Below are 25,300 nucleotides of genomic sequence, written 5' to 3' on the forward strand. Positions count from 1 at the left end.
GCAGCAAAGCCGTCCATTGTTGTGTTGGGTTGAAAACTGGCAACCGGCAAATAGCCTGGCCCTCTACAGTATACTCTGGGAATTACAGCTTCACATCTATGCTGTCTGCTGAGGCAGCAACAACTGATGCAGTTGCTTGGTGTTGATCTCATGTTGCTCGTAGAAGCCAAGAAGGAAAGCCATGCCTGGGATGTATCGCTCAACTCCCCATGACGGAGGAAAGCCATGCCTGGGATGTATCGCTCAACTCCCCATGATGGAGGAAAGCCATACCTGGGATGTATCGCTCAACTCCCCATGATGGATGAAAGCCATACCTGGGATGTATCGCTCAACTCCCCATGATGGAGGAAAGCCATACCTGGGATGTATCGCTCAACTCACACTCTAAGAACAAATTAGTTATTATTATACCCAACTATGTGGTTATGCAATTTTTGACCCTTTATGAGTTATTATACATGGAATTTGTCATATTTGTGCAACCCATGCGCTGAATCAAAATATTGGACAGCCCTCATGACGATTTTGACGTCACAGACAAGACCTCCCCTCCCTCATCTACCCACTGTGTTGATTATTTCAGTGTGGTTTACCCACTACCTAGCGTTGCCAGTTTGGGCGTGAGTTTTGGCTGTTTTTGAACAGTGTATGAGGCTCTGTGGGCTGGAAACCAAACGCTGCATCTGGCAACACTGCCCAGGGCACACAGAGAGAGAACTTGCTGCTCACCCAGAGTCCAGACTGGCTGACTTGGCTGCGTGTCTTCGTGATCCTCGAGGAAGCAGGATAATATCAAATAAAAGGTTTGTGTACACTTTTAGACCTACATTGCTAATTCCCATACGGGCGAACTATCATTGTCTGTGTAACGTTAGCTAATATTACCTAATATCATGTAGCCTGTTTTTCCCCCCCTTTTTATCAAGGCTAGTTAGCGTTAGCTGGTTTGGTTATCGTAGCCATCTATTTACATTTCAGCTAAAGGCTCGTGCGGGCTTAACGTTAGATTTAAAGACAAATTAAAGTTTCTTATAGCATATGCAACTAACGTTAGACGTATTGGCTGTTTTGCGAGGGAACGGCTGAGATAACTAGTGTAAGCGTTATTTATTTTCCCTCGTTTTGTTTGGTTAAGGTAGCTAGCTATTTACATTTCAGCTAAAGGCTCGTGCGGGCTTAACGTTAGATTTAAAGACAAATTAAAGTATCTTATATCATATGCAACTAACGTTAGACGTGTTGGCTGTTTTGCGAGGGAACGGCTAAGATAACTAGTGTTAGCGTTATTTATTTTCCCTCGTTTTGTTTGGTTAACGTAGCTAGCTATTTACATTTCAGCTAAAGGCTCGTGCGGGCTTAACGTTAGATTTAAAGACAAATTAAAGTATCTTATATCATATGCAACTAACGTTAGACGTGTTGGCTGTTTTGCGAGGGAACGGCTAAGATAACTAGTGTTAGCGTTATTTATTTTCCCTCGTTTTGTTTGGTTAACGTAGCTAGCTATTTACATTTCAGCTAAAGGCTCGTGCGGGCTTAACGTTAGTTTTAAAGACAAATTAAAGTCTCTTATATCATATGCAACTAACGTTAGACGTGTTGGCTGTTTTGCGAGGGAACGGCTAAGATAACTAGCCTACCAGTAGTAGCCTAACATGCCATTGTTTCTCTGTTAGCTAACGCTAGTTAGGCTGGCTATGTCAATGCCTACTGTCTGCTTATGGCTAGCCAATATTTGTTTGGCATAGCTGTAAGCTAACGTTAGTTAGCCTGGGTGGCAGGGCATACACTTTGTAATTTATAATATGGGAAAACGGTTTGCGGGCCGGTGTTTATTATGTTGGTGCACACAGTACATGGCGGACTGTTTAGCTGTTGCTGGAAAACGTTAGCTCAGCCAGTCAAGCTTGTTGTGACCAAACATCACCGCATTCAAAGTACTTTATCCATATAAAAACCCATGCTTTACCCAAAATAAAGCGTCCAGGTTTTGTTTTGGTCGGTGGCTCCAAAAAACAAGATATTTGTCTGTTATAGGTATCAGCTTAAAAATCCCTCGTATCAGCATCATAACAGGCATTCAAATAGCTATTTTATTGGTGTACTGTAGCTCCCTTTGTTTGTTTCAGGTTGGGCCAATGGACGTTTTTGTCAGGGGCACATTGGCGGAGTGGCAACTCCAACACCTGATAGATAGTTTTAAAGGTAAGGTTTCTATTTTATTTTTTATAAATATTCTTATGGAAAATTGTTATTTCTTTAGCCCAAGCTCGGCCTCGCCTGCCCTATTGGCACACCTGTGTGTGTGTTGCTCTCACTAAATGTTATTGCATCAGTGATGTCACAATGCCTCCATGTGTATGTGTTTGTGTGCCTCATTATATCACTGATTACATCATCAGTAAGGCTGCAACTAACGATTATTTTGATAATCTGTCTATTATTTCTTCGGTTAATCGATTTAATCGGATCAAAATAAATGCGCTGATTTTATAAAAAAAACAAATGTCCCAAATTGACTATTAGTGCACAAAAGTGCTGCTTTAATGGACAAGAGCTGTCTAAACAATTAGCCCATGAAAAATAATTTTATCAATAATTAGTTGTTGCAGCCCTAATCATCAGTGTGTGTGCCCCCCTATGACATCACTGATCAGTCTTGTCACAATGCCTCCTTGTGTGTGTGTGTGACATCACTAATCAGTCTTGTCACAATGCCTCCTTGTGTGTGTGTGTGCGCCCTTATGTACGGCAACCATTTTAGGGCATCCTCGTCCATCAGAGTATAGGCTATCGTTCCTCAGTCTAAGCGTTGTCAGTTGTCAACGCTTAGACTGAGGAACGATAGCCTATTCATAGCTTTCAAGGGGCGTTACGTGCTGCCGGGAACGCCCACCTGGCGGTCAAAAAAAAACTTGTTCATTCCACTGCCAGCCAAGTCGACTAGTTTCTCACGCTGTGTTTGTTCAGCCGTTTGTACACACGTCTTTGCGGCCAACATTTCATCAAAGGTAAGCTCAAGTAACGTTAACGGGGTATTTTAATCATTATTGTAACGTTACTTGAGCTTACCTTTGAGGAAATGTTGGCCGCAAAGACGTGTGTACAAACGGCTGAACAAACAGCATGAGAAACTAGTCGACGCGGCGGGCAGCGAATGAACAAGTTTGTTTTTTGACCGCCAGGTGGGCGTTCCCAGCAGCACGTAACGCCCCTTGAAAGCTATGAATACTCTGACGGGCGAGGATGCCCTAAAATGGTTGCCGTACTTATGACATCATCACTGATGACATCACATCAGTGTTTCCCATTCATAATACATTTATGGCGCACCGCCACAACAGATGTTGACGTAGTTCCCCCTCCAAACTCCACATTGGTCGGTCTCTCTCTCTCTCAAACTACCCGAGTGATGATTGAGCGCTATAAGGGCCAATCAGAGGCAGAGTAGGACGGGTCAGATGTCGTTTTCAAGACACGTGATCGATTAAATGCATCGTGATTCATTGTGTGGGAGGCTCATAAAGTCCGCTGTCCGGCAGCCAGGAAATACACATCACAGCTTCTCGTCGCATCTGCTTCAAAAACACCTCGCTGCATTGGCAGCGGTCGTCAGACTGACAAAACAGCAGTCTGTGAAGCACTGGGGAGCAGGGCTGCGTGTGTGACCAGGTTAAAGACAGCTAATATCAGCCAGGCACTGTTCACTCAAACTGTGACAAATCCGAAATCATTATCATTGGCCCAAATTCCCTCACCCGCTCCACCCAGGATTTCTCTGTCAACATTGACGGCTCCACTGTCACCCCCTCCACCCACGTCCGCAACCTTGGAATCATTCTCGACCCCACCCTCTCCTTCATCCCGCATGTCAACCAGATCACCAAATCCGCCTTCTTTCACCTCAGGAACATTGCCCGTCTACGCCCCTCACTATCCTTCTCTGCTGCCGAAACACTGACTCACGCTTTCATCACATCCCGACTGGACTACTGCAACAGCATTCTATACGGCACACCCACCAAAACCCTCAAAAAACTCCAATACGTCCAAAACTCCGCTGCCCGCATGCTCACCTCCACCCGCCGCTCCGACCACATCACCCCCATCCTCCACGATCTCCACTGGCTCCCCATCACGTACAGGATTCAATTCAAATTATTACTCATCACCTTCAAAGCCCTCAACAACCTGGCCCCCTCCTATCTCTCTGATCTCCTTCACCTCCATAAGCCTACCCGTCGCCTCAGGTCCGCAGATGCTAACCTTCTCCAAACCACCAGAACGAAGCTCCGGACCTGGGGCGACAGGGCCTTCGCTGCAGCTGCCCCCACCCTCTGGAACGCCCTCCCCAGCCATATCCGTCAAGCAGACACTCTGTCATCATTTAAACACGCCCTCAAAACCCACCTTTTCACCCTTGCTTTCAACCCATGAACTCCTCCCTCTCTCACCTTTTATTTATTTTCTTTATTTATTTTCTTCTCTTTTCTTAAGTTATGGTATTATATTGTTTTGTATTGTGAAGCGTCTTTGAGCATTTGGAAAAGCGCTATATAAATCCGATGTATTATTATTATTATTATTATTACACATCAAACAATCTGGGAACCCAGTCTATTTTTCTGGCTTCCCAGATTGCACATCAAATGGCATAAAAACAAATCTGTCTTCTGCTTGACTGCCTCCAACTCTGTGCATTGCGCTGAAAGTATGCCATATCACACTCACTGTAAAGAGTGCAGCCCACTGCACTTCACGTTCTCTGTTTCATAAGTGAACGGAGTGGAGCCAAAGTCACTCCCTCTCCAGGCATACGAACCAAGGGATTTCATCTGCCATTCATTTTCCCATCGACAGTTCGTAAAATGCTTGTAAGGATTGTTTTACTTGGTCAAACCAAGTGATTCAGCTATATTTAGAATCAGAGACCATATAACATTTCACTCTGGTCAAAAATAAAAATGCTAAATTTTATTTATTTTTTATTTTTGGTCCAAATGAACCATAAACTCTGTTCTACCTATCATGCATTCCATGTATGGCTTTACACAAAATATGGAGAAACATACATTTGCCACATTCAATTTAATGATCCAAATTATGTGTCTATTCTGTATACAACAACCCAATCTAAGGGAACATCACTGTTGTACATATTATGTATAATAGATAAATAATCCAAATTAGGAGGAAAAATTTGTTAAAAATGGTTGTTGCCTCAGTCTCTCTCGTGAGCCTCAGACCGATGAAATCATCATTGATGCAGTGTTTCCGCTACCATTCTACAGAAAAAAAAGTAGTTTTTTTGTTTGTTTTTTAGGATCTCAATAAACCTTTATGGCATATTATTACAATACAACAATACTGGTGTTGACAATAATAGAAGATGCCAAATCATTTAAAACAATAAGCATATTGCTTTTAGGAGCATCGTGCCAGCGTGGGCCGCTGTTCGAAAACGTGTCAACCTGTGTCGTTGCCTGGGAAACGCACATCCCATAATACAACTGTTCGCATCCCATAATAGTATGATGATACTTGGGATGCCATTGCGAACATAGATCCGAACAGGTTAGCTATAAATTTAGCGTGTGCATTGCAGATGTCACAATGCCTCTGACCTCACTGATGATGTCACAATTTATGACATCACTGATGATGTCATCACTGGGACTTTGTGTTTGTGAGTGAATTTATTAGAGCCCGACCGATATATCGGTTCGCCAATGTTATCGGCCGATCACCGATATATCGTTTTGGCCGATGTTGCCGTTTAAAAAAAAAAGTTATAGACAGCATGTTGTGTATATTTGATCTTTTTTCTTAACTATTTGTTCTATTGTGTTTTTGTATTTCTAGTTATTTATAATTATTAAATTCCCAGTTAAGTTTACTGTTTCATTGCATTGATGTCATTTTGGACAATAAAGTTTATATTAATAAGCTGTAAAATATCCTGCCTACATTACATATCTCAATTCATGTCAACTCATATCTTTGTCAAGTGTTTGATATTTGAGGGATCATTGCAAAAAAATCATGTAATATAATGTAAGAATGTAAGAATATCAGCCGATGGGGGTACGGTGGTGCAGTGGTAAGCGCTGTCGTCTCACAGCTCGAAGGTCTTGGGTTCGATTCCCACCTGGGACGCTGTGAACGCTGAAAGAATGCGTGCCCGTCCACATGTTCTCGAGTGCCCACCGCCCGGGTGGGGTCGTCAAAAAAGCCTTTCTCTGTGGAGTTTTGATGTTTTCCCCGTGCCTCCTTCATATAGGAACCCTTTCACCAAAACATGCAATATTCTGGTTGCTGATGTGGTGCCTCCTCTGGTCGTTAAGGGCGCCTGTTCGGAGGGAGGGGAACTGGTTGGAATAGCGTGATCCTCCCACGTGCTATGTCCTAGCGGCTGGCTAACTGCCCATGTCTCGGAGGAAGCGTGGAGCAGCAACCTAGATAAACAAATTAAAAATTAGCACTAATGGGGGATACAAATTATATAAAAAATCTGGGGGGGAAAAGAATATCGGCCGATATATCGATATCGGAATTTTTTTACCCCCCAATATCGGTATCAGCATCGGCCTAACAAATCCAGTATCGGTCGGGCTCTAGAATTTACGACATCACTGATGATGTCATCAGTGGGACAGATAGAGAAACAGACTCCCTTTTATATATAATAATAATGATAATGATCCACTCCCGCAACCCCTAGCCACTACCTATAGTTCCGCTCCTACACTAGCCCTGCCCCATTCCCTAGCCACTCCCCCACCTCTACCCGTAGCCACTCCCCCTAGCCCCACCCATACCCCTAGCCAATCCCCCTAACCCCCCTACCACTAGCCACTCCTCCAACCCCGCCCCTACCCATAGCCCCCAACCTCTAGCTGCCGCTAGCAAGTGTTAATTTCAGACCCTGGTCATTGGGATTTTACTGTTGTAAAAATTATGTCTTTGCATTTTGTCTTTTTGTCTTTCAGATGAGGGAATCGATGAGGAGAGTTTTCTTCTTTTAGATGAGGCGACCATCAACCAAGTGATCCCAAAAGCTGGCCCAAGGCTCAAGTTCCTCAAAAAATTTAGAGAACTTGTAAGTAGTTAAGATCACTGCAGACGTGAGAGGATTCATTTTTTAAACTCCTTCCCCCTCACACACACAATTATTCTTGCTGATCATTTGTTAAAATTTCTTAGGGCAGATGGCGTATGTTTGCTTTAAATGCAAAAGGCAAATTCCAGGGGAGGCTAAGAATCTCTTTAAACATTTACGCGCAATACACCATGTAAACCATTCGTCAACATATTTCCAATGTAGTGAAAGTGGTTGTGGTAGAACATTTTCTTACATCAGGTCTTACAGAAGACACCTAGTAAAGGAGCATGACAACCAAGTTGAACAGACTCTTGATGGGCCCCTTGAAGGTCCGGCCCCGCCTGTTGACGTACAGAATGCTGAAGAGGAGCCAGTACAGGAAGATGAGGAAGCTGAGGATGAATGGGATGAACTACAGCAAGAGGGCATTACCAACCGGGTAGCCCTTTTTTTAGCTCATCTCAGATCTAAATCTTCCCAGACATTCTCTAACATAAACTTTGTGGTTCAACAGACCTCTAGTTTAATTGGCGATATTGTGAGCAGACTGCAATCAAAGACTATGTCTTTATTTCGTCAGTTTGGTCTTGGTCAAAGCCCACAGGTAGAAGAGCTCGAGCTGGAGTTCTTGGAAGCAGCTGAGCCTTTCAAAGGACTGGATACCGATTATAAACAGCTGCAGTATTTTGCTAAATCTGGAAACTTCATTCAGCCAGTTGAGGAGTTTTTGCCTGGGGTTTCCTATGTTCAGCAAAGGGACTCTGCCACCGGCACTGTCCGGCAAGTCGCAGTTCCTGATTCATATCAGCGTATTCCGCTACATCGCCTTCTAGCCAAGATACTTGAAATTCCTGGGATTTTACAGTCCATGCGAGAATGGCAGCAGAGAGAGGGTGATGCACTTCAGGATGTCTTTGATGGGGAGTTTTGTAAAACACACCCACTGTTCTTGAAAGAGGTTTCGATCCCAGTTCTGATCTACCAGGATGACGTGGAGGCTGTCAATCCGCTTGGGTCGAAGACCGGGATTCACAAGTTAGGATTTATATATTTCATCTTGAAGAGCTTGCCACCAGACCTGCTATCAAGTTTGCAGTCGCACTTCCTTTTAGCAGTGTACAAATCCGATGACGCGAAGACCTATGGCCTTGATGCAGTGCTGCGCCCTATCGTGGAAGAGATCAGGTGTCTTGAGAGGGATGGCATCACTGTTAATACCCCCAACTTTCAAGGTGTTGTCAAGTTCACAGTGGTCCAGGTAGTGGGAGACAATTTGGGCTTGAATGCCATTCTTGGCTACACTGAAAGCTTCACTGGAAATTATGTGTGTCGGATGTGCAGAGCACATAGAGATGTCCTGAGGTTTCTGACACTGGAAGATCCTGCACTATTACGTGATGTCCATAGTCATGAGGCAGATTTGCGTACAGCCAACCCCTCCCAGACAGGCCTGAAGAGAGACAGTGTCCTGAATGACTTGTCTTTTTATCATGTGACGGACAATGTAGCCCCTGACATCATGCATGATATCCTGGAAGGGGTGGGGCCATATGAAGTCAAACTTGCTCAACTACAGAATCACAAGCTTCGACTACGGATTTTGTGATAAGGGCAACAAACCGTCTGTGATAAGTAAGAATGATCTCAGAAACATTGATGGGTCCATGCGACAGTCAGCAGCTCAAATGTGGTGCCTACTTAGGTTGCTGCCGACAATGATAGGTGACCTGATCCCCATGGAAAACAAGGAATGGAAACTTCTCCTACTCTTACTCTTGTGCATGGAGTTCATCTTCTCTCCTTCTCTTACTGTTGCAGCAACACTGTACTTGAGGAAAATCATTGAAGAGCATCACTCCCTCTTCCTGGAGCTCTACCCTCACCTACATTTGCGGCCAAAACACCACTTCATGCTCCATTACCCAAGAGCGATTCGAAAACTCGGACCCTTGATGCAGTTCTGGGCAATGAGATTTGAGGCTAAACATGGATTTTTCAAAAGGGTCAGCCACGTAACATGCAACTTCCGAAACATTTGCAAAACCATGGCATTTCGCCATCAGATAATGCAGTGCTACAATTTGCTGTGTGGAACTGTGTTGAGCCACAATGCAGAAGTTGGTCCAGGGCACACTACCTTTCTGGCCAACTTTGAGGGAGTTAAAGACATCCAAAGTGGTCTAACAGGTATTCCCCTTTTCAGCGAATTGTATGTGCCGGCTTGGGTTACCTTTAAGGGCACTGCATATCGAGCAGGCATGACTGTATTCCTGTCCTACAACCCAGATGGAGAGCCCCAGTTTGCTCTCATCAAATCCATTTTAGTTCTGGAGCAAACAGCACACACACCAACAATAAAGCTTGTTGTACAGAAGTGGGAAACAAAATGGTTTGAGAGGCATTTGTTTGCATACAGTGTGATTCCCACTCAAGGTTTGACAGCTGTTGATGTGAGAGAGCTGCTTGATCATCATCCGCTGCATGCAGTCAAGTCATACAGAGAGCATGATGACAGTTTCTACATTTCTCTGCGCTATAGACCTTTTTAGACAATCAGCTGACTGTCACCAAATGGGTGTATGACACTTGTAAATAGTATTTTGACATACAGTAGGTTTATATTGATGAAAGGTTCTAGCTTGACAAGACACACTTTTTCCCTAATTTCTTTAGTAGTTAGCCATTAATGCTCCATAAAAAGTCTCTTTGCCTCCAACGCACGAGGATGATCACTATTTGTTCGATAAATGACTACCGGGATGGGATGAACTACCGGACTACAGGGATGCGATAAATTATACTGTAAGTACTTAATTTTGGTTTAATCTCTTAATGTGTCTATATGCTCAATATATAGTGTTAGCCACAGCCACAGTTTTGTTAAGTTGAGTAGTTACGTTTCTGTTTTGTCTTTTTTAATTTGCCACAGATCTGCATGGGGTCCAGGGATTGCAAACTAGTTACCTTTAGGTGACAGTCACCTTTTTCATAAAAAAAAATAGGACACTTGGGTGAAGGGTTTCTAAGTGGTTTTATATCTGAGAGGCCAAATGGATAAACCGTGTGTACACACGAAAAGTGCGCTGCACCACTTTCCACACAGGTTTCCCAATTTATAAATCTTTGGGCTGTGAGAATGTGCGTCCTGGTACACATCTCTCACACCATGCAGTCTGCAGTATGCAGTCTTCTGAGTCCACTAGTGTGGTGTTGCAAAAAAGGATAATTTAACTGTGAATTTGGGTGACATTTATTTAGAGCTTTTTGTGGTATACACATATTTCTAAATATAGTTTGTGTCACCTTGTTCACTATTCATGAGTTTACATTCCTGATGGTGAATGGTCCCTGTCACAGGTCAGCCTGCAATTCTAGGTAACTGCCTCTGTCATTAACTTGGCTTTTCTGCATAGATTGGACCTGGTGTGCCACCCACTCCCCCACCTACAAGCCCTGATGTCCCACCAGCTCCCACACCTCCACTCCCCACGGAGGAACAAATGGCGCCAGTGGACCGGATGATGCCACAAACTATACATATAATTCCCCAATTTGTAAGTTCCACTTTTTAAGACTTGAGGTTCACTTTTTTTTTTCAACACTAAAGAATAACAAACGTATCTGCAATGCTGTCTCTTCTTGTCATTTTCTCAGGATATCCGCCAGATTCTCACAGTCTCACCTGACGGCAAGCTGATTCTTGAGAGCCTTGATGAGGATAGTATCATCACAATTAAGCAGAGACGTTGCCTCGTCCGAATCTTGGTGTCACACCTCATGGAGAAGTTTGGAGACGGGTATTTAAAAACAGATTGTTTTTTGCTTGAATTTGATGTTGGAAAGGTGTATGAACTCTGTAGGAAAATACAAAAATTCTCCTTTAAAGAGTACATGAAACATTTGATCATATGACTAGTTAATTTGCATTTCACTTCAGACAATACAGGACACTACTTTCAAGTCTGACATTTACATAGATTTGCTAGAAAGATGAACAACATTTCGCCGGGCGTTGCTTGATGTCACTAGGTTGACTGTACAGTACAGTAGAGTGCAGTAGTGGAGTACCGGCTATTTAAGTGTTGGTATTAAATATTTTGATTGCTGTTGTATATCAAAACGTTCAAAATCCTTTTTTTTTTCTTCAAAATCCTTATACTGTACTGTAAAGGTAGTGTAGTGACATCATCAAGCAGCGCCATAATTGGTGAAAAGCTGAAATGTTCATTTTTCTAGCAAATCTCATACATTTCAGACTTAAAAGCAGTGTCCTGTCTTGTCTGAGGTGAAATGCAAATGAACTAGTCATATGATCAAATGTTTCATGTCCTCTTTAAAGACAGGCCACCAACTTAAACCTACACGCATCAACACACGTTCAGTAGTGTTTAGTTTATTTGGATCCCCACTAGCTGCAGAAAATGCTACAGCTATTCTTACTGGGGTCTGACACAAACTTGTGCAGTGTATACTGTTTTTGTACTACTTTAAATCTAGTTTGACTGTTTACTTGCGTGATGTATGGGCTGTCCCAAATGATTATTTTCTTCTCGATTAATCGAATGACTATTTTTTCGATTAGTCGATTAACTTTAGATCAGTGTTTCTCAACTGGTGCGTCGGGACCCAAAAGTGCATGAGAAAAAAAGTTCTTCTACTCATTGAGGACGATGGCGCCCGCGGACAACATTACTGTCTTTCAGAGGCTGTAGCGGGCTCATTTTTAAATCCAGAGTGAAGATACTGGTACCATATGAAGCTAGAAGACCTAAGGCATCCATTGGTACCAACATGCCATGCTAGCTTGTCGTTTTACTGACTGAGGAAAAATGTGGGTCGTGAGGCTAGACCAGTTGAGAACCACTGCTTTAGATGATCGTGGGCGATGTTTTGTAGCTGCAGCTTGTCCATTCGCTTGGGAATACACAATCCATGCTTTAACGGGCGCAGCCATCTTCTCTACCTAACGTTAGCCGGCTGGCTTCCGCTAGCAACAACAATAACAATATGACTTCCGGTCAGATTTCCCCCGAAAAGCCATACCACACAAGACTAACGCACACAGAAGCCATTAAAAACTTTTATTTTGAAATCTGATATTGGAACTGAGCTATCTAGTGTATTAATGATCTTTTCTTCACTTAATACCTACGCACGTTATGCAAATCGCCGTATTTACGTAGTCGATGACTTCGACTAACCGCCGAGTCAGGGACAGCCCTAGATGTATGTCATTGTGTTTTTCTATGTTTACAGTCCTACCTCTGAGACCAAAAAGGCCATGGCTTCAGCTTTGATTCAAGGATTTCCCTGCTTGAAAGACTCATCAGGCAGTGGCAGCGTGAGTAGTTTTTGATAAACCTCATAATGATGTTAAATAGAAAAACATTTGTTTTTTGAAGAACACGTGAATGTGTTTGATAAATGCAATTATTAGTGACCTTTATAGTCATTTTAAAGTGCTGGGGCTTATCAGATATTTTGTGTAAAGTAGAAAATGGAAAAGACAAAAAGAGGCTTGTTGTTCCATGGTGTCGAGGAGCTTAACCTATTGATACCCAAGCGCGCGCTCTGGAACGGCATTCTAAACCTAAATCATGTTTGAAACCACCCCCTCTATCCCTGAGGTTTGTGAACAATTTGACGGAACGGTCGGCGTTCCCTAAAACCTTTGTTTCAGCGTTCGTACAAAGTCTTGAAAGTTTGGAAAATGCTTGATTTTAACAGTCATGTTTTCAAGGTTAGGAATATGCTTGAATTTGAATATCCTCCTTGAAAAGTGCTTGATTTTCAACATAACCTGGTGTTTCATCTACACATTACAATCACTCATGTAAAACAAAAATCTTTGAATACCTGAAATGAGATTCTGACATGGGCCTTTTCATTAGAAATGATTATATTTGCCAGAGCTCTCAAATGCTTTTTATTTCATGTTTCTAGCTACTATAGAGGCTGAGAAATGTAGGTTTTAGTGAACGTTGACAATTACTGCAGCCCCAGTAATGTTTAGCGATCCCCGTTTTGCAGTCATCTTGAACTGTCACTCAGAGCCTTTGCTAGCATGCCAACAGTCACATCATCTGGGTCTGAATAGTCTTTTCCATTGATGTCTTCGTCCTCAAGTAACTCATACTCCATTCTGCTCGTCAGCTATTTTACTGTCTGAAACGTGGCAGAACTGCCAACATTCACTAAAACCTTGAGGCTTAGCAGATTTCCCTGCTTGAAAGACTCATCAGGCAGTGGCAGCGTGAGTAGTTTTTGATAAACCTCATAATGATGTTAAATAGAAAAACATTTGTTTTTTGAAGAACACGTGAATGTGTTTGATAAATGCAATTATTAGTGACCTTTATAGTCATTTTAAAGTGCTGGGGCTTATCAGATATTTTGTGTAAAGTAGAAAATGGAAAAGACAAAAAGAGGCTTGTTGTTCCATGGTGTCGAGGAGCTTAACCTATTGATACCCAAGCGCGCGCTCTGGAACGGCATTCTAAACCTAATGCATGTTTGAAACCACCCCCTCTATCCCTGAGGTTTGTGAACAATTTGACGGAACGGTCGGCGTTCCCTAAAACCTTTGTTTCAGCGTTCGTACAAAGTCTTGAAAGTTTGGAAAATGCTTGATTTTAACAGTCATGTTTTCAAGGTTAGGAATATGCTTGAATTTGAATATCCTCCTTGAAAAGTGCTTGATTTTCAACATAACCTGGTGTTTCATCTACACATTACAATCACTCATGTAAAACAAAAATCTTTGAATACCTGAAATGAGATTCTGACATGGGCCTTTTCATTAGAAATGATTATATTTGCCAGAGCTCTCAAATGCTTTTTATTTCATGTTTCTAGCTACTATAGAGGCTGAGAAATGTAGGTTTTAGTGAACGTTGACAATTACTGCAGCCCCAGTAATGTTTAGCGATCCCCGTTTTGCAGTCATCTTGAACTGTCACTCAGAGCCTTTGCTAGCATGCCAACAGTCACATCATCTGGGTCTGAATAGTCTTTTCCATTGATGTCTTCGTCCTCAAGTAACTCATACTTCATTCTGCTCGTCAGCTATTTTACTGTCTGAAACGTGGCAGAACTGCCAACATTCACTAAAACCTTGAGGCTTAGCAGATTGAAACACGAGATAAATAAATCTGAATTGAAGTCATTATTTTCATCCTCAGTCTAAATAGCTGTCGTGCTCGGGACGAATGGCACTTGCTTCACTAGCCTCGTCAGCCATGTCTGAAGTTCAACTTTGAAAACTACACTGTCCAGGCTAAAAGAAAATCCTATGAAACCCACAATATATTTCGCCTTCCCCACGTATATTTCAGTGAATCACGATGCATTTCATTGGTCACTTCTTAAAATCAACGATTCTACTACAGGTCGCATCCGGTGTGGGTGTAAGATCTGCTCGCCTACCAGATCAGATCGCGCACGCATTGTGATTGGCTGTACGTCGGGCACGTGGGATTAACGTGTGTAAATTGTCATAAAGAATTTATTTTACTGGACAAATGTGAAACTGTCAGTTACAGACACACAAGTCCCAGCCCCAGAGTAGCAAACCTTCTCGACAACCGCATCCCAGCTGGGGAGTGAGAGCCGACCGCCAGCCGGGAAATGAGCCGCGGCGTCCATGAGTGTCCGAGTTGACTTTTTGTCATTCTTTCATATTTGTGCAGATATTAACATTTCTGGTGGACTGAAAATTGTGAGTGCCTCCTTTGACTTCCATGCTGTTTGATGCTGTTGTCATGCACCAAGCAGTGGGAGCTGTAATTGGTCTACTTTTCTGGGGACAGACAGATAGACGTACAGACAAACCCTGTTCTAGATGGCTTAGCCACACCCTGTGGCCACGCTGTCGAAATCAGAATGTGCCTCATCTCTATTCACCAAAGATTTTCATTTCTTGCCAGGAAATATGGTACACCCAAGGCCGGAACCACCGTCCAGCCACTGGATTCCTTGAAGAGAGGCTTCGGAACACTAGAAAGAGGCTGAGATCCGTGAGCAGGTCACAGAGCACGCCGCAGAGCACGCCACAGAGACCACCGCAGCGCCAAGGATACGCTCGTGAAAGGGCATACATACCAGGTAATGGTTGAACTGAAAAATAAGTTGGTGAAGCAAAATATCAATATAATGTAGTTATTGCCAATATTCTTATGTGTACTTTTTATAGAATCTACCATATCCGAAGAGCGAGCCGAACAGCTAAAAGAATGGCTGAGACTCAATTCTCAGCCCCGCACCCAGGTGGAGACGTACATGCAGGATACAGTCGTGTACAGGGCCAAGTGGATAAGGGGAAACAACTCTAATATACACGAGATCCTCGAACAGTTCCCACATCTAACCACTCCAGGCATGGTATGTTTATTGGAATATAATTTTACATATAATGAGCATGCATTATTTATAACATCTTTTGTTAGTATGGCAACTGCCATATGGAATTTGTGTTTTAAAACTTGTTTTCCATTCTTTAGATTGCACAGGACTTTCTGGCTTTGCATGGAGAGGCTGCACCAAAACTTTTTGAAACCTGGCTGCCTGTATATGCACAGAAGATCCTGCACCTGGCGAGACGGGAAGGGAAACTCACATTTCCTTTAGACGGATTAACACTGGGTAATTGTTGTTGTCCAGCAGAGTTTGCAAATGTCAATATTAGCATAGGTTTTATTATATTTGGCTACTAAATGACCAAATCACAGATATGCCAACATATACAATTGTTTTCCTACAGATGCCAAGGGGGAACTTGCCCTGAGACAGCTACCCACAATGCTTCCACCAACTGTTTACAGAGTTGGCCGAAAAGTGTACCGGCACACCATTGAGGACTCCAAGTTGGCCTTCATTGACCATAAGCCTGTAAGTCCTTCTGCATATTTAAAGGGAAATGTTATTCATTTTAAGAATGTGCATGTCATTCCCGGGCTCCAGAATAATTCAGTAAATAGATGTATTTCTGAACATGAACTGGTAATCACAAAATTTGATCCATAATATTAACCATAATAAAAACGGGCATTGTGAAATTCACACCTGGTGAGATGAATAGTCCAAAAGTCAATCAGGTGATATTTAATAATTTTCTTTGCATTTACATGTTTGTTTTATCTCAGATCTTAGTCATCTTGCCTTTTTAAATGGATAGTTCTGATTTTTTGATGTTGGGTTGTATGAGGTACTTGCATACAGTCAGTGTACTAATGCAGCCTGTGCGGTCCCAGTTGGAAGACAGGCCACGTCAGGCAAGTAAGAGCTGTCTGCTGAGTGTGAACAGGGTCATGAGCAAAGAGGTCAAACAAAACAAAACAAACAAAATGCTTCCATACTGCTCAGTTAGCGTAATCCAAGTCTCCAAAGCCCTGAGATGCCAAGTTGACTTGAAAAGACATCATTTACACGCAGTTTTAGCTGAAATTGGCATTGTAGAGGGCTATAGTAGCTGCTCTCCTTATCACTTGAGCACCTGGGTTACAGAGCTCAAAACAAGGTGTAAAATGATGTATTTTCAAGTCAACTTGGCATCTCAGGGCTTGCAGAGACTTGGAGGTGAGCAGTATGGAAGCATTTTTTTGTTTTGTTATTATCATTATTATTATTAATAATAAAAAAAAAGGTTTTTGCCATGACCCTGTTCACTCAGCAGATAGCTCTCCATTTCTACAAACTTGTACCTCATACAACAACATGTTAAGAAATCCAAACTATCCCTTTAAGTAGGACCAATGACACCCGATGTAAAAAATAATTGATCTATTGACATTTTCCAAATTGTGGGGAGATGGCGATGCTTCCTCACAAATATGAGTTGGCTGTTCAAATTGTGCGATCATGTCGAGCCAGACACTTCCAGATGTGGTGAGGCAGATCTGGTCACATTGCACTGTGTGTATTACACCTTGCTCCTTCGAGCTATAATGTAAAAGCTGTGCATGAATTGACAGTCACAAAACAGTGTAATCAGATTCAGAACAGGGGCTGTATGTTTTTTAAACATGTGACTGCTCTTTTATACTGGTGTTCCAAATATGTTGGCCATTTAAGTCTGTTTATAGTGCTGAATGGCACAGTATTGTTGTTTTTGTCAGCAGCATGCACATTTTAGCCTTATGAAATAGGGAAAGCAAAATGTTGCCTGATTTTAACAGACAATTCTTTAACAGGATTTTACTTGGCTGCTTCCTTTTTAGCTGTGACCAGCAGCTCTAGAAGTCAGTCAGTTGCTCGGTCCACAAAAAGTTCACCACCCTTTAGCGGGTACAGTTTTCACCCTAGAGGCTGGAATTTGGCATGGAGGTCAAGTGTGTGTGAAGGGCACATGGGGGGTGGGCAATTTTCGAAAAGCAGGATAGGATGGCAGGGGCACAGGGCTGAAATGTGTCATGGAGGTAAAGTGTGTGAAGGTGTGTTGTGTTCATGCCAATTGGCTAAAAGGGGGGTGGGGGATGGGGGTTTCAAAATGCAGGGTGGCCTGCACCTGCCATCCTGCATCTATCTATCATCATCAGTATATAAATGGGAGCTGGGGCTCTTCTGTCTGTCCCACTAATGACATCATCAGTGATGTCATAAACCACCAATGACATCAGTCCCACTGATGACATCATTAGTGATGTCAAACCACTGATGTCATCAGTGATGTCATAAATTGTGACATCAGTGATGTCGGAGGCATTGTGCCACACACACTGATAGAGATGCCTAGTTTTGGAAAATTGCATATGTGGTCACAGCTATTGCGAATGTGTGCTTGTTTATTCAGTATCGATATTGTTATTACACCTCAACTTGGTATTCTATCCTGCTTACTCTTTGCTTTGCAACATAATCTTTTACTTTGTTTGATTTGTCTTTCTGTCTTGCTTTCTTTCTTTATTTCTTAGGCTGGAACAAACATGGTGGAGTACCTCCATCAGGCTAAGTCGTCGAGACCGTACCCCTACGTCCTGTCACTGGGAAATGACAACCACCGCTCCTCTCAGGCGTTCGTCATTCTCGAGGGACAGGCTTTGGAGCAAAGCACACTGCTTCAGGCGGTTGATGTGTGCTTCAAGGTATTTTATATCTTTGACATCGAGTACCCAAAGCAGTGTGCGCACACATGGGAATTCCTCCAGACAGTGGTCTATGAAATGGGAGGAAGGGAGTCTACACAGGTCAAATTTCTCCGTTCCTCAATACTTGCTTGCAAGTAGAGGCTAGTAGTCCTTTTTCTTCTGCTGCCCATTGGCTCAGAGTAGTTCTATGTATCTCTGGTTAAAGCAAACTGTTCTTGACTTTTACATGGGCATTGTTCGTGTTTTAGTATTTTTCATGATGCAAAATGTAGTTCATATTTACACCATATGCTCAAACAGGGAGTCTACTGCAAGTTAGGTGTTGAGGCAAAGGGCTAAAATGGTGGATTCTTCCAGCATAATTTGGAAAAATATTTACAGGCTGATTGACTTTTTTTTTTGGCACATATGAAGCATGAATAAATTCTCATATTGATCTCTAAACCTTTAATTGCACTTTTTTACAATTTACAATTTACACAGTGGCACTTTAAACTCTGCACAAATATGTTCTATTTAGTTTGTGTTCATCAGAGACCAGGGGAGTCTCTCCTTGTCATGTAGCTACTAGCTAGCTGTTACTGTCGCAACTGTTTTGTAGAGATCTGGATGTTGTTGAGAGTTGAAACGGATAGGATTCATTATTAGAAAGGGGGAAAACGTTTTATTGTTCAGTGTGTGCTCCCAATGACAGAGTAAGGTGTCTTCATTATTGATGTCAAAGCCAGTGGTTGTTGGCTTGTTTGTGTGGTTTTTGTGTGGCAGCCATCTTTTATATATCAGGGCTTGACATTAACTTTTTTAGGCATTGGTCTTGTCATTAAAAATGTAAATTAACTTATCAAATGGACAATTCACTCAGTTCTACTGATACATTTGTCATCATCTTTCACAAAGCAGAATAAAAATGGATAATATGGGTCCCCACATAATATACTTGGGTGGCCGTAAATATACCTGGGCGGCCCACCAAAGTAAAGTTTGTTTGAGACTTAACTTGTCCGATGGGGCAAGTAATGTCAAGCCCTGAATAATGAATGTGGCTGAGGGACTGTTTGTATTTTAAAAGAACCCTTTCTTGTTTTATTTTATTTTTTATTTTCTGTCGCCTGCTTGCCAGTGGCTATGGGCAAAGTATTAAGTGTTAATGAAACTGTTAATGTTAATGTGAAATGAGTTATGTTTCTAAAATAAATATTTTTCTCAGATTCCAACATTGTTTAAAAGTGTTTATTGCATAATGTATTTTTATTTTACCCAGCATTGCAGTTAACACGTTCAGTGCCAGCGACGCCATATGGCGTCATTAGAAATTTACCGTACAGTGCCAGCGACGCCAAATGGCGTCATAACTCCAAATTGTTTTTTTGACGGGGGGGTGTCGATCTAAGCTTCTTACGTCGCCTCTAACAATATTGTAGCTATTGGAGGTCGATAACCTATTTTACAAACCCATTAGGTGGCGACAGCACTCTCCTGATCAGAGAAAAAGGAGCCAAACACACAGAAATAGTCACTGGGCAAAATGAGGAAATCGCATCGCATCCGTCCGTATGCATCGACGTGCCTCCATAAACGAGCACAACGCCAGCTGTGCCCCCAGCAGCAGCATCCGCTGTCACAACTGAGCACTTCCATGTACGCTGCAACAGCACATTCACATAATCAGCATTATTATTCCGAACTGGAAGCATGCCAGCCCGTGACAAACACACGCGGAACCAAAAAGCTGAATGTCGCGCACCATTCACTGTGTGTGCGCAGCAAACTCAGCAGAGACTGAGAGCCACCAGACACATAAGACACACCCAGGAGGCGTGTGCAGTTGAGGGGGGGGGGGGGGGGGGGGAGCACGGAGAGCAGCAGAGCAGCATACACTTCACCCAGACAGACCCAGACATCAGAAAATTCGCTTCAGAGTCAGAGATGTGCTTGAAATGTTTAATTTCACAAAAGGCTCATTATCTCAGCTCGTAGAAAAAAAGGTATGTTTTTCGTTCAACCAAGCTATCTTCTCCGGCTCATAACTAAAGAACGGAAAATGGGATCAATAAACTTTTTTTTGCAGGTGATAGAAGAGAGTCTCATCGTTATTTGTGCGTGTTCAGTGTTTACATAGTAATTATTAAAAAAATTATATGACTGTTTTAAAATGCATTGCGGCCTATGTGGCACAGCAAGCAACCTTTTGCCCAAGGGCCGTGGCACTGAAAGTGTTAAGATAAACCAGCATTTGGATAGAATATTCAACCAATTTATGTTGTAAATTTAATCCAGCATTGTAGTATATTTAATCCAGCATTTGGGTAGAACATTTAACCAATGTCTGTGGTAGAATTAATCTGACATTGTAGTTAATTTGATCCAGCATTTGGGTAGAACATTTAACCAATGTCTGTGGTAGAATTAATCTGACATTGTAGTTAATTTGATCCAGCATTTGGGTAGAGTATTTAACCAATTAATGTGGTAAAATTAACCCTGCATTGTAGTTCATTTGATCCAGCAGTTGGGTAAAATATTTAAGCGATTCATCCGGTAGAATTAACCCAGCATTGTAATTAATTTGATCCAGCATTGTGTAGAGTTTTTAACCCATTTTGCTGGGTTAAATGAGCAACCCATTTTGAAGGGTCACATTAACTAGCGCTGGGTTGGTCCAATATTGATCCTTCAGTTGGGTAAAAAAATACCCAGATTGGGTTGTTTTTAACCCATCATTTTTAAGAGTGTGAGCTTCAGCCCGCCTCCAGAGTCCTCTCGACTCATGTATTGAGAAACACAGAGCTCTGAGACAGACTCGACTGTCGCCCTCCGCTGCCCAGACTCAACTGTGGAGAAATGATGTGTCTGTCAGCAGACACGCCCCCCAGCAGTAGAGAACCAATCGGCGATTATTATTCTTCCACACACACCATGGTGACTTTTCTAGGAAGTTAGAAATTATCTTTCTCTCAGTTCGTGAATGCTGTGCTGCTAGCGAAAGCTCATAGCTTGACGTACATTACATTAATTTACTTCATCCAAAGCGACTTACAACACTCTTTCAGCTGCTGTGTGTTCATGATGTATCGGTTTGTTATACCAAAGCCCCGTGCTGCTTCTGTCTCTAGTGATGCTGCTGCCAGCACATCAGCAGAGGCTCCGGATAACGTTAAGAGCTCCTGTACCGTCCACAAGCACTGCTCCGACTTTGAATAGGACTACAAGTCTTGTAAATATAATAGTTTTGAAGGCTAAATGGCAAGTATAGTTTGTTGTCTCACTGGATAAGTCTTTAATTTGATTTGAGAAATAAGCTCATCCAATGAAAATAAATGTTATGGAGTTGATTGAGGATTTATTTTTATTTTTAGGGTAAGTCAATCTGCTTTCAAAGTTGTTTTCTTTGTCACTTTTCATTTTGAGTTTGAATAAGACTAAAAGTCTTGGAAATATAGGCAATAGTTTTGTAAATAGTTAGTTTGTAGCCTACATATAGTTAGTTTGGGAATAGTTTTGATAATTCTAGTCTTGTAAACATTGGCCACCTGAGTGAAAGTTCCTACTTACAGTTTGGTGACCCAAAACAGAATGGTGACACCTACTGGAACAATTTAGTGTCCCCAATTACACTTAACTCTGGAAATGGCTTCTACACCCTGCTTCAAATCATTCTTTATAAATTAGAATATAATGCAACTTAATTCCCATCCCCGAACCGACAACCTCTCTGGCCACCTACCGCCAAAGTTGCCCCTCTACCAGCCCACCCTAATGTAGCAGGCTAAAATCGGGCCTGCATGCAGCTCTGACCATAGGCACCGGAACGCATCTGAACACACACACACACACACACACACACACACACACACGTCTGTGAACCACCATCATTGATTATTATTATTATCATCATATAAAGATTTTGGTCGTTTGAAGCCAGATTCATATAGGAATATCTCATTTTAAATTAACATTAGGATTAGACGGTTGTGATGTCAGTATTCAGTCTTAACAATCATATATTTGCTCCTTTTCTCACTCACTCCTATGTCACCACCTGCTCTCCCTGCAGGGTTTGAGATTAAACTTTGTTTTTATCACCAGCCAATATGGCTGCTAAATTTTAAAGTTACGAGCCAATTAATTTCAACTAGCCAAAATGTTTTTCTTGAAATAAACCAGAATATGAGTGCCACTGGGTTAATATATGCATACGTATCAGTACAAATAAGTTATAGCATAATGAATCTATAAATTACAGCAGGGCTATTCAACTAAATTGTTCAGGGGGCCACATTGTCAGAAACCTAAGGGACCGGGGGCCGGACCGTTCCCCGAGCCAGTACACTTGACACAATGCGCCACCACATTTTCGCAGCCGCGCTGGAACTATTATTAAGTAGGGGGTGCTGTAAGGAATGGAATCTCGGCAGCGTCGAAGAAAATTTTATGTTTTTTGGACTTTTATCCATATTTAGAGGAATATTTACTTTTAAATTAACATTAGGATTATACTGATGTCATTATTCAGTTACTTCTCCTTTTCTATTATTAGTATTAGTATTAAATACTGAGTATCTCATGAAAAACTATTAATATTGCATCTTTTGTGTTTAGCTCCGTCTCACAGCATTGTAACATTGTAGTGCAGCAAGAAAGTGTGTGTGTGTGTGTGTGTGTGTGTGTGTGTGTGTGTGTGTGTGTGATTAGTTTATTAATGTGAGCCCATGTGGCACATGGCCACACCTGTGAATAATTGTTGCTTTAGAGATGGGCATTTCCTGCTTTAGCGCGGAGCGCACAGTCATTTTGCGCTGCATGGAGAATAGCAGAGCACTTGGCCATGCCTCCAAATTGCGCTGCGGCGAGCGTTAAAGGCCGCGCAAGCGCTAATTAGCTAATTGAATTTGGTCTCCTGTCTTCATGTACATGTAGTGTTTATGTCATCGGGGGCTCTCAAAGTGATTGTCCTCTGTCTGTCTAGACTTCCCTAGAGACCACCATGCTGGCAAACTATTTCAGTGACTCTGCTCGACTACGAGTTGGTGCATCACCTGCCCTCTGAGATAGCTGCTGCCTCCCTCTGCTTCTCCCAGCAGCTGCTTGAAAACCTGCCATGGGTGAGTTCACTGAAGTCTATGAGACTATTTCACTTCCCATCAATTTCACCCATTTTGTGTCTAAAGGCAAGAAGTAAAACAGGTGCAAGCAAGACATCGTTTATTGCCACGGCACAGGAACACCCAAATGGATTGGAAGTTGGAAACCCTCATTAGTGTTTTACTTGCACCTGTTTTACTTCCTGCCGTGTAGACACAAAAGGAGTCAAAGGTAGCAAGTAAACATGCGTTCAGTTGAGTGAGTTGATCTCTCCTCTTTTGTGTTGCAGTCCCCTACACAGAGGCACTACTCTACGTACGACCAGTCCCACCTCAAGCCAATCATGGAGTGCATTGCCCACAATGTGCTGACTGTGAATGTGGGGGAGACAGAGTTCCTGGTGAGTTTTTTGCCAACAGTGCGCTCTCAATAAGATTAAATGGGTTTTTAACATGACCTCTAATGCCTTGTTGTATTTCCATGCAGGCTGTCAGACACAAATATAAGAGCAACCAGCTGATGCAGGCGATCATCTACAGCTTAAACTGGGACAACATCTGGCCAGGACAGTTCAGCTGAGCGGAGCAGCAAAGCCGTCCATTGTTGTGTTGGGTTGAAAACTGCCAACCGGCAAATAGCCTGGCCCTCTACAGTATACTCTGGGAATTACAGCTTCACATCTATGCTGTCTGCTGAGGCAGAACGCTTCCCTGGAAAACTCCACAACTGCCGCATGGAGTTGTGGAACCCCCCACACACCGGCATGGAGGTGAGCAGAGAATGACCCAACCTGCATCCTTGAGTGAAGCTCTGAACTTGAATCCACCCAGAGCCAAACTGTACAAATCAATGTGATGGACATTTCACTCAGGTTTGCTACCTTTCCAGAGAGACCTATCGATTGGCGCAGCGTGGCTGTCCATCAATTTAGGTAGACTTGCATAATCAAACTTCTTGATTTAACCACGCTGATTCCCCTTGAATGGTGATTGGCTTAGAAAGACAAGGAGGATCTAGTCGTGAGCCTTAGATCACAAATAGCCTGGCTCCCTTGATGCTGCCATTTTTGTTTTGATCACTTTTCCTGAAGACTGTTTAAATCTTGAAACAGAGTATCGGTGATTGTCTCTATCCAAGGGCTTCATTGTCAAGCTTGTAACCCTGGTTCATTGTGTGTAGAGCAACCACATTGTCACTTTCTGTTTTAGTAATAATAACATGCACTAAACCTTGTTCTTTGTCATACATGGACCACATGTCTGCGATCCAATTCATCAGCAACACAGGAATTTCCTATTGTTTTGTTATGTTTTTCCTATGGGAAAGGTACATGCCAAAATGCCAATAAGATTATGAATGAATTGAGTCCATTTGAGTGAATAGCTGTTGTGTGCTTCAATACTGTTCCAATCGATTGGTCCTCTACCACCTAGAGATGCTGCGATCGAGATTTTTCAATTCCGATCCGATTTCGATATTTTAGCTCAAAACCGATCCGATTCCGATCAAATTTCGATACCCGATTCGATACCGATTTCGATCCGATACCGATACAGCACATATTTAAGTCTCTCTATGCTGTCTGATAGCTAGCAGGCAACAAACATTTTTAGGGTTAGGTATGTATGTGTGTGCTTTGGTAATATAGTATGTAAACGATTTAGTTCATCTAATTCATTTGATGTAAAACTAAAACATAACAATCAAATTAGGGCTGGGCGAGATGGATGATTTAATATTCCATAGCTCTGACCTAAGCAAATCTGACATCACTATTGTGATATAATATTTTTTTTAGTAAAGTGTATCACTCAATAGTCAATACAAAAAATAATGGCTTTTATAGAACCGAAAGCCTAGCTGCTTAGTCTGCAGATAAAACATAAACAATTACATTTAGACTCTTATTGGCATGACGGCAACATATAAGCGGTCTGAATTTTGCATGGGGCCAGTTCTGAGGCATGGAAAGCCTCACTATACGCCATCATATCTGTGTCGTTTCACTTTTGACTGAAAAATTATGCCTGTA

At 42.3% G+C, this 25,300-nt stretch overlaps 1 protein-coding gene and 1 long non-coding RNA gene across 2 annotated transcripts; both read left to right on the forward strand.

Annotated features, from left to right (window-relative positions):
• Positions 1-707: 707 nt before the first annotated feature.
• LOC310773368 (uncharacterized protein) lies at positions 708-15,219 on the forward strand (the record flags this gene model as incomplete). The annotated part of the gene is made up of 7 exons (XM_083633236.1): positions 708-806; positions 2,133-2,208; positions 6,993-7,102; positions 10,519-10,659; positions 10,760-10,902; positions 12,362-12,446; positions 15,031-15,219. Exons 2-7 carry the CDS (start codon positions 2,142-2,144, stop codon positions 15,217-15,219), a joined length of 735 nt encoding a protein of 244 aa, XP_083489362.1. The 5' UTR covers positions 708-806; positions 2,133-2,141.
• Positions 15,220-15,676: 457 nt separating this feature from the next.
• Positions 15,677-18,513, forward strand: LOC310773801. Its single transcript, XR_014552560.1, has 3 exons — positions 15,677-15,745; positions 15,864-15,991; positions 18,013-18,513. It is a non-coding gene; the product is annotated as an uncharacterized lncRNA (long non-coding RNA).
• Positions 18,514-25,300: the final 6,787 nt, after the last annotated feature.

The sequence above is a fragment of the Poromitra crassiceps genome (assembly GCF_964638095.1).
Source record: "Poromitra crassiceps genome assembly, chromosome: 3".
Taxonomy (NCBI): Eukaryota; Metazoa; Chordata; class Actinopteri; order Beryciformes; family Melamphaidae; genus Poromitra; species Poromitra crassiceps.